We start from the raw sequence: 11,640 nt of genomic DNA, 5'->3' as shown, positions 1-11,640 counted from the left end.
GCGGTGTGACGTCTGTGGTGAAAAGACTGTAAACAAGCAGAGAGGAGAAGAGGGCAAAAGCAGCGCAGAAGGGGAAGAGGGACTCTGCTGTCAGCTGGATGCTCGGCGCTCTGTTCCCTGAGGAGGTTATTTATTTATTCCTGTGATCAGCTCAGGACATCTGCAGGTGAGTCATTTCAACCCACACCTGATACGATGCGACATGTCAGCAGTATTTTAATATGTTTCATGTTGATAGGTGCATCAAATGCTTTGAAAATCACACATCTGAGGAAACTGGTGGACTTTTGTAACTTTTCCCATCAGTGATGTCTAAACTTCTTTTTTTTTAACATGTAATGTGTATTTTGGAGCGTATGTCATAACCAAACAAACTGTGAATTGCAATTTAGATATTTTCGTTTTCTTTCACTTTTAGTAAAAATGTTTTGTTTCTCAAAGGATTTCAGAATTTCATCCCTACGCTTAAGATATTGGAGACAAATGTACTGACTGGTCAGAAAAGAGAAGTAAAGGAGCAGACAGAGGGATAACTCATCATCTGAGGATGTATTTTTGTCTTCTCTTTTTTTCTCGAACACATTCAAATCAAAGAGTGTAGTGAGCAGCGCGCTTCAGGCTGCAGGTCTGTGAGTGGATCCGGGATGCAGTCCTACTTCACACTGCTGCTGGGCTTCGTGGCCTCCTCTGCATCAGGTAGGCTTCACACACACTGCAACCTCAACACCTGCCAGGATGTTTCTCTTTGATTTTTTTTTTTTTTTCCATTTGCTTGAGAGTATAAACATTTGGCATTAAATGGTATGAAGGAGAGATAAATCCAGCTTTAGTTAATTGATTCTTTTATAAGGAGTGTCACTGATTTCTAACTGTGAAACATTAATAACATGAATAATGTGAAACATAAATCTATGTTTATTATGTTTTTAATCCTTTTTCTTAGAGTCATGCTGTTTTGCCCAGACTGTGTCTGATGAGCAGCGTTTTGGCCCGAGCATCATGGGGTTCATTCTTGTGATATTTCTCTATATGGCTGTTTTTTTTTTTTTCCTGCCCACTTTAAAGCTGCTCTGACCATCGCATATATCACCCATCAGACACGAAATTACAATTTCACATATTTGCATTTGAAAACATAAAAGCGTGTTTGGTTTGGGTTAATTATGGCTGAATGAATTAGCTTTGCTTTCCGGTGGCTTAATGCTGACACATAATCGGCGCCATTGTGAGGCTGGGACAGGAGTTTATTTTCATATTTGAGGACTTTGGTGAGAACAATTGTGGCTGGTTATGCCAGTGGGAGCAAAACGCTGACTGCTCCGAAATATTTTCGTTTCTCCGAGTGATAAATAACTGTCATGAATCGAAAATAATGCTGAATATAGAATCTCAGTTCTGCTTCGAAGGTCAAACAGCATCTAAACACAAGCAGAAACTTTGATAACCTTCATGGAAAGTGCTAAGATTTCACTAAAAGGGGGAAGGTTCTGCATTGCTGCATTTTTTACAGCCTGAGTTCACATAAATCTTCCCTTGTCAATAAAATAAGCAGAGAATAATGGTTTTTTTTTTATTATTTTATTTAAATAATTTGCTTCATCATTCCCTCAGGGCTAAAGTCTAAAGGGATTAAAGAAAAACTAGTATTTCCACATTCTGTTCAAGTTCTATCTGACAGATTGGCTTTTGACACCTAAGTCTAAATAAATATTGTAACTGTGACTAATTCGCTGCTTTACATTTTGCCTGTTTTTGTTTGCAGTCTTAAGCGAGACATGTTGTGAGAGAAGTGACAAACTAACAAACTGTCACAAAGCAGAAGTGACAAAGTGCTGATCTTGATTGGGATTCTTCACAGCGCGTTTAGTGAATTTGTAACCTGTGGATCAGGAGTTACACTCGGCTCTTCGGTTGATCATAGCAGCTGAAACTGGGGTCAAATAATGTGAAAAAAATAAATTCAATTAAAGTTAAAACAAAAAAGGTGGAAAAACTAAAACATCAGGAATGACTATAAAGATAAAATTTGACAAAAGGTTTCTCAAAGTTTGTCAAATGTAAAAATAACCAGAATGTCCAAAGAGTCAAAACCACTTCAAGAGCTAATTAGAAACGCTAAAAATCACCCCAAACAGCACAAAAGATGCCGAAAAAGAACTTAAAACTGCGAAAGTGGCTAAAAGCACCTAATAAAGCTAAACCATGAGAAAATGTAAAACAAAAAAATGGACAAAATGTTTTAGAGAGTCAAACTAAACAGCTGAAATAAAACCATTGAAATTCCTCAAAACTGCTAAAAGAGCTAAAATGAAAAACTTAAACAGCAAAGGTCAAAGTCAAAACAAGGAAATGGAAAACACACTTATGATCGGGTAATATCGCTTAAAGACTGAATCCCCCAAAACAACTTACCGTAAGTATGGTAGAAAGCTTTGAAACTATGAAGAGATTTAATGAAACACATTTCAAGTTGTAGTTCTGACATTTTTATTTTTACTTACGAGCCGCGTCTCCTCATTTTAAAGATTTAACATGTTTTGTAGCTCAGATGAATATGATTTGGTGGACAGTTGCATAAATGTCATAAATGCTGCAGACACGTGTATGAAAATAACCTTCTGAAAAAAATGTGACTCATACGATGAACCGTGGAAATGAAACGGAAACTGTTGAACAGGCAAAGAAAAATACTCACAGAAAGCAGCACAGTGACAACAAAGAAATATGTATTTTCAATTAATGAATCCTGAACACAGATTTGAGTCCCTCCCCACACTGTGTGTCTTTTTCTCTCCTTCTGTCCTCGAACCCCAAAGCCAGCAGCAGAAAGCTCTGCAGGTTTCTCTTAAAGGGAATTTTTCCTTTCTGCTCGTGTGGAATTGTTTGGTTTTCTGTAAAGATGCCTTGAAATGTCTGTGTTGCATTTGGCAGCTCTATGCAAATAAAACTGAATAGAGCTGAATAAATGAGGGTGTAAATCGTGTTCTCTTTCCTCCTCAGTGGAATGGAGGTATCCGGTGATCAAGATGAACTCCGAGGTGGTGGTGGGCTCGGAGGTGGTGGTTAACGCCGGGAGCCCTCTGGACCTGAAGTGTGAGGGCGACGGGCCTGTGGACTGGCAGACCAGGCTGCCCAAACACAGACGCTTCGTTTCTAAAGGCGGCGGGAACGTCCGCACTCTGAAGGTGAAACGACCCTCCGCCGAGTTCACCTGGACGTACAAGTGTTTTTACACCGACGGCCCGCAGCACCTGACCTCCGCGGTGCACGTCTACGTGAAGGGTGAGCGGATGCAGGAGAGTCGTCCAGAGGAGGCTCTGGAAAAGTTTGAGTGTTTATTACGATTTCTTCCACACAAATCTGACATGACAGCGTTTTTTTTTTGCAGACCCAAATCGCCTGTTCTGGACGGACAGCACCGCCCTGCTGGTGGTGACGAAGGAAGGTAACGACTACCTGCTGCCTTGCCTCCTGACCGACCCGGCGGCCACAGACCTCAACCTCCGCATGGACAACGGCACCTCCGTGCCGCCGGGGATGAACTTCACCGTGTCCAGGCACCGCGGGATTCTGGTCCACGGCCTCCACCACAGCTTCAACGCCGACTACGTCTGCACGGCCAGACTGAACGGCGTGGAGAGAAGCTCCAAGGCCTTCTCCATCAACGTCATTCAGAGTGAGAGCGCAGGGCTGATGGAAAGTAGCCAAGGATCCGCCTCTGCTCTGACGCATTCCTGCGTGTTTTCACTTTGGTTTAGGGCTTTGGTTTCCTCCGTACGTCTTCTTGGACACAGACGAGTACGTGCGCATTGTTGGAGAGGAGCTGAAGATTCGCTGCAGAACGCACAATCCGAACTTCAACTACAACGTCACCTGGAAATACATGACGAAGACGGTCCGTCGAAGGACTCCTTTGACGCTCGGGCTGCCCTCAGCGATCATTATTTCAAGTAGGATTCTCGTTCTGCTGTCTTTAGAAGCCGACAATAGAGGAAACGGCTCACTCCAATGGAGAAAACAGGCTGGACATCGTGAGCATCCTCACCATCTCCGCTGTGGACCTCGCTGACACTGGAAACATCTCCTGCATCGGGACCAATGAGGCTGGTATGAACAGTTCAACCACGTACCTGATCGTTGTGGGTAAGTCACCAGGAGGCAAAATCCTCCAGCCTGCATTGGTTGATGGCTAAAGGTTTAACACATTGATCACTGTCGAACTGAAAGCGTCTCTTTGCTGGTCCTTGTTTTGAAGACAAGCCCTACATCCGGCTGTCGCCCCAGCTGTCCCCCAAGCTGGCTCACAAGGGTCTTTCACTGGAGGTGAATGAAGGAGAGGATCTGGAGCTCAACGTGCTCATTGAGGCGTATCCCTGCATCACAGAGCATCAGTGGCACACCCCGACGTCTCCCAACACGTCCACGCAGGAGCAGAAGTTCATCCGGTACAACAACAGGTACACCGACAATAACGACAATAACAATAACGTAGTTAGGAGTACCGGCACTACAGTTCAAACGGTCCAAATATAAAGTGCACTACAGGAAAGGGAAGTTAACAAAAGCTGTTTTCTGCATTTTGCAAAAAAAAAAAAAAAAAAAAAAAAAAAAAGTTTGACGGGGAACACGGAGGTCATCATATTCCTCCGGTCATGAAACTGCTTTAAGGAAGAGAATAGTGTCCTCTTTTCAAGATGTTGACGCGCTCAGCAGTGATGCATAGAGTCTGTCTGTATCGAGGCCGCAGAATTAGTCACATCTGGTTTGGTAGACATTCCTCTTTTTCTATGTTTAAAGATGCCACTACCCCCCCCCCCCCCCCCCCCCCCCCCCCCCCCCCCCCCACCACCGCCATCTTTACAGATATCACGCCACACTGCTGCTGAAGAGAATGAACATTCAGGAGCAGGGCCAGTACACCTTCTATGCCCGGAGTAACCTGGTCAATGCGTCCATCACCTTTCAAGTCCAGATGTATCGTAAGTGGCACCAGGACCGCTGCTGAAAGCTGCTTGTGCATGCTGTGAAGAACAAAGTTGCTTTAGAGCCCGGTGATCTGATGAGTGGTTGTTTCTCCTTCCGGGTAACGGCAGAGCGACCCGTTGCCGTGGTGAGGTGGGAGAACGTAACCACACTGACCTGCACCTCTTTCGGTTATCCCGCTCCCAGAATAATCTGGTATCAGTGTTTCGGGATACGACCCACGTGAGTGAGAGCGGACGTCTTTAGCAAGGAAGTTTTATAGCCGGGGTCTGTTTTTTGTAACTTTTCTGAAATGTGTGTGTGTGTTACGGTGAGGCAGGTGCAATGAAAACACCACTGGGCTCCAGCTGGCCATCCCCCTCCAGGCTCCCACCGTGGAGGTGCAGAGGGAGGAGTACGGGGCGGTGGGAGTGGAGAGCGTCCTCACCGTGGGACCCTCCAGCCGCAGGATGACAGTTGAGTGTGTTGCCTTCAATGTGGCAGGAATGAGCAGAGACACTTTTGCCTTGGAAGCTGCCGGTGAGCATTTGAACTTCAGGCTGACCTCTTAGATCCTCGTGTTTCTCTTGTCCATGAACTTGCTGGCATTGTGCAAACTACGGATCAAAAATTCACACCAGCAAACCTCCGCATGTGCCACATTGTTTGTTTGGAAACCGTACAATAGCTGTGCTCTTTTTTCAACTGGACAGACACATTCTTCACGTCCACACTGACTGCAGCGGCGGGGATTCTGGCCATCCTCCTCGCACTGCTGGTGTTTCTTTTATACAAATATAAGCAGGTAATGATACAAATCAGACAATGTGGAAAGAAAACCCCAAGACATGTCAATATCTAAAGCCTTAAAGTGTCTTTTTTGTTTGTTTTTCCCCTTCAGAAACCCAGGTATGAGATCCGATGGAAGATCATTGAAGCGAGAGAGGGAAACAACTACACCTTCATCGATCCCACTCAGCTGCCCTACAATGAGAAGTGGGAGTTCCCTCGAGATAAGCTCAAACTAGGTCTGCAACATAAGTTACCAGGCGCAGTAACCGCTCCTAAATATTTGAGGAGTATATTTAGATCCAGGATTTTACAGAGAATCTAAAGCCACGCTGAGAACGTGTTGTCCGTGTTTCGTTTCCCTTCAGGGAAGATCCTGGGTGCAGGTGCGTTTGGAAAGGTGGTGGAGGCCACAGCCTACGGTCTGGGAAAGGAGGACAATGTGATGCGTGTGGCGGTGAAGATGCTAAAAGGTTTGTACAAACAAAGATAATGATCGCTCACTCAAGCAAATCACAATGAAAGAAAGAGTCAAGAAAAGGTAACTGACTGTATGGTGATCGTCTGTTGCGTTTCAACAGCCAGCGCTCATTCAGATGAGAGGGAGGCTCTCATGTCTGAGCTGAAGATCATGAGCCACCTGGGTCAACATAAGAACATTGTCAATCTCCTGGGAGCCTGCACCTACGGAGGTCAGACAGCGAAAAACTGTCAAACTTCTGTTTTCTTTCAAGTCGTTTGTCTCCAGACACATACTCTGTCTGCGAGAGCTCAGGGCGGACTGCGTTCTCCCTGCAGGGCCGGTGCTGGTGATCACCGAGTACTGCAGCCTGGGTGACCTCCTCAACTTCCTTCGCCAGAAAGCAGAGACGTTTGTCAACTTTGTCATGAATATTCCTGACATTCCGGAGAACGACTACAAGAACATCTGCGCTCAGAAGCGGTTCATTCGCAGGTACATCAGCAAACATGCAGCTTTATGAACGAAACGGGGGCTGCTTATAAAACGAATGTTAACTGTTTGTATTCATCTCTCCTTGCTGTAACAGTGACAGTGGGATCTCCAGCACATCCTCCAGCAGTTACTTAGAGATGAGACCAAGTCAAATGCCAGATATGGAAACATCAAACGCCTTGAACCAATCTCCTGGTAAGAAGTAAACACTGGCAGCGCGATATTTAAAGGAACAAGAAGAAGAAATGATTAGCATTTTTATTTTCTGCATGTGGCCGTGTCTTTATTTTAGACCTGGTGTGTGAGGAGACTGGAGACTGGCCTCTGGATATTGATGACCTCCTGAGGTTTTCATTTCAAGTTGCTCAAGGCCTTGATTTTCTGGCTACTAAAAATGTGAGTAACCGAACCACTGGCCCAAAGAATCGAAAATAAAAACAGCAAGAAAACAACAAGAAATTGCGTGCAGAAATTAATTAAAAAAAGACACCAACTGTCATATAAAATATATGTGTGTGTGTGTGTGTGTGTGTGTGTGTGTGTGTGTGTGTGTGTGTGTGTGCAGTGTATTCACAGAGACGTCGCAGCTCGAAATGTCCTGCTGACCAACCAAAGGGAGGCAAAGATCTGTGATTTCGGCCTGGCGCGAGACATCATGAACGACTCCAACTACGTGGTTAAAGGCAATGTGAGCGCCTCAGTGGAGCAAGCTGTTAATCTGACGACACCGGCGATAGATTGATTCTTTTCTCAATCTATATTTTGCTCTTTCCTGTGCGTACGTGAAGGCTCGCCTGCCCGTGAAGTGGATGGCCCCGGAGAGCATCTTCGACTGCGTCTACACCGTCCAGAGTGACGTCTGGTCCTACGGCATCCTCCTGTGGGAAATCTTCTCTTTAGGTCAGTGCTGTGAAAGTCACCAAACATTTATATGTGATTTCTGTTTACAAATTATGTTTTCATAAAAGTAAAGGAGCTTCTTTAAAGGAAGGTGATATCTCGCTCAATTAGCACTGTGTTACTGTGGCGTTGCTGTGTGACATTAGCTGTGAACACTGTGAGAATCAGTTTAATTCAGGATTTACTCATTAATCTCAGCTGAAGATACATACTGGTACATTACCTGAAGGATGATCGTCTTTAAACAGGCTGTGATCAATTCCTGACTGATTAATGAACTCATTACAAGAAGCATCAGTAACAAATCTATAAACAAACAGACAGCAGCAGACGGGGAAACTGTTTAAATAGACATGATCCCTGTGCTGATGTCTCAGGTCGTTCTCAGATAAAACCTGGAGGGGATGTGAAACCGAAGAGCAAAGAAATCATATAGGCCCCAAATAGGCCCCTATAGTCCTATTCATACTGGACTTTTAAAGACAGTGAGTCATGTTGTTTATAAAACCAAGCTGAAGACACATTTGTTCATTGTTTCATTTGACTCTGAAAATAAAATTTTCATGTGTTTGATCTGTTCTAGAGTATAGAGAACTCAAATAGACACTCAGCTGAAAGGTGTATTTTCCAACTGGGCTACAAAAACAACAAAAAACAACACACTCTCTTCAATGGTTCGTCTGTTCGTTATTGCTCGCAGCGAAAAGCTAGCAAGACTTTAAAGAAAGTCACAGTCGTCTTCTGAGATACAGTCATTTTGAACATGACGGCTTAATGTGAGCGGAGTCAGAGAGAGACAGCGGCTGCTTCACTCGACGACTGTCTTCATTCAAGACAGGAGTGATTAATAAATGTAACTGCATGGATAAAATAATGAGTAAAATCAGGTGCGTTATGTTACTTTCAAAAATAAAAGCATACCCCCCAGCACTGGTCAGATCACATATTCATGAAATCTGTAGACAGCTGCATGTTTTTCTTTCACGACTGGCTCCGCTGACAGCATGTCGTTGTCTGCCAGGTAAGAGCCCGTACCCCAGCATTTCCGTGGACTCCAGATTCTACAAGATGGTGAAGCACGGCTACCAGATGGCCCAACCGGACTTCGCCCCACCTGAGATGTGAGACATCCGTTTTTCTGTCCGTCTGACTGCTGTGCTGCGTTCAGAGTCACCTGGTTGTCCAGTTAATTGAAGTCATTACAGCTGTATAATGATGGTCGATCGTTAACATCAGACAGTTGAAACTCGCCAAACAAAGAACCTTTTCTCCTCCGGCGGTATTTAAGATCTGAATTAACCGACACACGAGGTGACTTCATGAAGCACCTCCATTATCACTGATTTTTTTTTTTATTTTTCTTGCTCTGGGTTATCTTCCGACTCCATACTCATAACTAAACAAGCCTACACAACTTAACAAGGAATGAGAAAATAAAGGGAGCGTTATTCCCAGCCCTCTCCGACGGCCCGGACATCTGTGTGCCGATTAGGCGTGGCTGTCACACCACCCGGAATAACTGCACTGTGGAAATGGCCGGGGCTGAATCTGAGTCAGGGCCCAATCATCTGTTGTTGTGCTCTGAGTCAAGCCTCCGTTCTGCCTGTTAGCCACATGATCTCCGAGCCAGGACGCCATGTAACTGCTATTTCATGGCGGCCAAATGAAACTGGAGGGGCAGGGCCTGTTATGAACGGGTTTCTCTTCTCCAAGTGCGTCATCGCGCGCCATAAGCCTCTTCTTACTTGTCCAGTTTGGACCGAAATACCATCTTTACTTTTATATAATGTTCGACCATGAAGGAACATGGTTCCAGAAATAAACCCCTAAAAGATGTCTGCTCTCTGAGTCGGTCCCGCTTGTCTTTCAGCTACTCGATCATGAAGATGTGCTGGAATCTGGAGCCGACCATGCGCCCGACGTTTAGCAAAATCACCCAGATGATAGGGAGGCTGCTGGTGGAGCAGCCAGAGCCGGAGCAGGTGAGTGTGGCGGATCCGGCCCTCTTCCATCAGGACCGCTCCAGAAACAACGCATGTGATGAACCAGACAGAAATGCCCTCAGGGAGCGATGGTGTCTTGTACTTTCACGGAGACAACAGATTTAGCTTCGCTTTCAATCAATTACATTCACTGTTTCTTCTTGTTTTTTTCAGTTTAACAAATTTTGGGTTTTGCTTCCCAAAGAGATGCGATCTGTTTTCAGCACTAATATATAAAATACTGCTTTCAGTACACATCTCCAGCATCCATACAGATGAGCTGAATATATATATATTTTGAAAGTTTTCTCACATCCAGTCTCACCATGTGGCCGATGCTTCTCCACAGCTAATCTACCAGAATGTGGAGCAGCAGCAGGTCACAGAGGGTGAGGAGTGTGACGAGCCCAAATGCTGTGACGGCCCCTGTGACCGGTCTTGTGACCATGTGGAAGAGGAGCAGCCTCTCATGAAGACCAACAACTACCAGTTCTGTTGAAAAAGTCCTCTGCGCCAGTCAATCGATGGATCCACCGCTCGTCAACAGGCACCAGCAGACTGGGATCGGCAGCGGTTCAGCGGGGAGCCGAGTGTCACATCTTGTTCCATGAGCAGGAGAGTCGCCCTCTCAGCACTTCTTTTTTCTTTTCTTTTTTTTTTTTCTTTTTTTTTTGCCTGTTGCTCTCCAGACAGACGAGCAGCTGTAGCGAGCATGTGACTCCTGTCCCTGCAGACCGTGACTAGAAAATGCCATGTCTAACAGCGCCTGCAGTCATGAAAGGAGGAAACATGTCAGGAAAGCACACCAGCCCTCTGAGCTGTACCTTTCCCTGATCATTACTCCCTGACAGACTGTTCATCTCCCATGTACTCAAGGTATAATCTGTAAGCTTAACCAAAGAAGAATCTTCTTTTCTTTTGTTTTGTTTTTTTTTTTTTGCGTGTACTTAGTTATCTTTGTTTGTGTTTACTGTTTGTTTTTTTAAATTACTGCCTCATGAATGTTTCCTATTCCATGTAGTTGAAACTCCGTTCTGTCAGCTGGTTTGCTTCCTTGTCATCCGTTTGTCGCATGTGAGGTTTTCTCAGAGCAAGTCACAAACACTGGACATAAACTCCTAACTGGGGCTCTGTTTATCCTTTCAATCTGCGTCCTGATAACCAAATGTAAAATGTTCTTTTCGTTGATTTAAACGTGAAGCCACAGCGGAGGAGGCGAAGAATGGCGGGCTTGTTTTGCCTCCCCGGGCGCTGCTCGCGGCCGTTCTTCTTGTGACACACTGGAGTGGCCGTCCGTCGGTCACAGCATGTGATTGTTCCACTTCGATTCAATTAATTTTGCCAGTGTGATTTAGGAGCAGGGAGATCTGTGGCTCCATCAGGGATCAGATAAATCATGTTTTCATGTCTGACAATGTGAAAGTTGAAGTGTTTGTGGCACCATTTCTTCCTCTCTTCCTTCCATTTAGAGCTCGATGAGTGTTCGTATGCAAGCTTGCCCCAGTATCAGCGTGTAGCAGTCAGCCTCCACTGCCAACTCCATGAAGACTTTCCAGCTACATATAAGCTACAAGAGCGATACAGACTGCAGCATTTGTGTGGCGTCAGGTGTTTCACGTGTGCTTGAGCCTGAATGAAACACAAGTGGGATGTCTCATATTGTACATATCTCATAAATCAAGAAGTATCTTTATTTTCGCTGAAATGTCGTAGAGTGGATAGTAGCACATCCACCTTCCATATATCGAGTGTTTTTTTTTTTTGTTTTGTTTTTTGTTTTTGTTCAAATGAGACAATCAGTGCAAATGCTGTAGATTAAATCACTGAAAATTGTGTTGAATAAAGCTTTACCACTGAAGTTCCAGACAATCAAAGGCTTTTTTTTTTTTTAAACTAATTCTCTTTTTTTTCATCTCATGGTGCTCATTGAGTGTGTGTGGCCCTTAAATTAACTTCTCTTCACTTCTTGTTTTCTGTGGGTAGCATCCAGTCTGCATTTCCTCCTGAACGTTTCCCACAGTTATCTGTCGGCGTTGCACAACTCCGAAATCT

The 11,640-nt window shown here is 44.7% G+C and overlaps 1 protein-coding gene across 1 annotated transcript; it reads left to right on the top strand.

Annotated features, from left to right (window-relative positions):
• Positions 1–39: 39 nt before the first annotated feature.
• csf1ra (colony stimulating factor 1 receptor, a) lies at positions 40–11,440 on the top strand. Its single transcript, XM_030105446.1, has 22 exons — positions 40–166; positions 595–696; positions 3,001–3,282; positions 3,389–3,676; positions 3,759–3,895; positions 3,978–4,143; positions 4,256–4,457; positions 4,864–4,979; positions 5,094–5,205; positions 5,303–5,502; positions 5,676–5,767; positions 5,864–5,990; positions 6,120–6,224; positions 6,333–6,443; positions 6,550–6,706; positions 6,801–6,901; positions 6,999–7,102; positions 7,272–7,394; positions 7,495–7,606; positions 8,628–8,727; positions 9,477–9,588; positions 9,938–11,440. Exons 2-22 carry the CDS (start codon positions 645–647, stop codon positions 10,085–10,087), a joined length of 2,949 nt encoding a protein of 982 aa, XP_029961306.1. The 5' UTR covers positions 40–166; positions 595–644; the 3' UTR covers positions 10,088–11,440.
• Positions 11,441–11,640: the final 200 nt, after the last annotated feature.

Source organism: Salarias fasciatus, chromosome 2 (assembly GCF_902148845.1).
Source record: "Salarias fasciatus chromosome 2, fSalaFa1.1, whole genome shotgun sequence".
NCBI lineage: Eukaryota > Metazoa > Chordata > Actinopteri > Blenniiformes > Blenniidae > Salarias > Salarias fasciatus.
Note: the sequence above shows the minus strand (reverse complement) of the source record. Positions and strands in the feature narration are given on the sequence as shown.

Bases quoted from the DNA above. Each gene is read 5' to 3' on its own strand.
- csf1ra (XM_030105446.1), top strand. From the start codon at position 645: ATGCAGTCCTACTTCACACTGCTGCTGGGCTTCGTGGCCTCCTCTGCA. The intron at 697-3,000 runs GTAGGCTTCACA...TTTCCTCCTCAG, and splicing joins CGTGGCCTCCTCTGCATCAG to TGGAATGGAGGTATCCGGTG. The intron at 5,503-5,675 runs GTGAGCATTTGA...TCAACTGGACAG, and splicing joins TTTTGCCTTGGAAGCTGCCG to ACACATTCTTCACGTCCACA.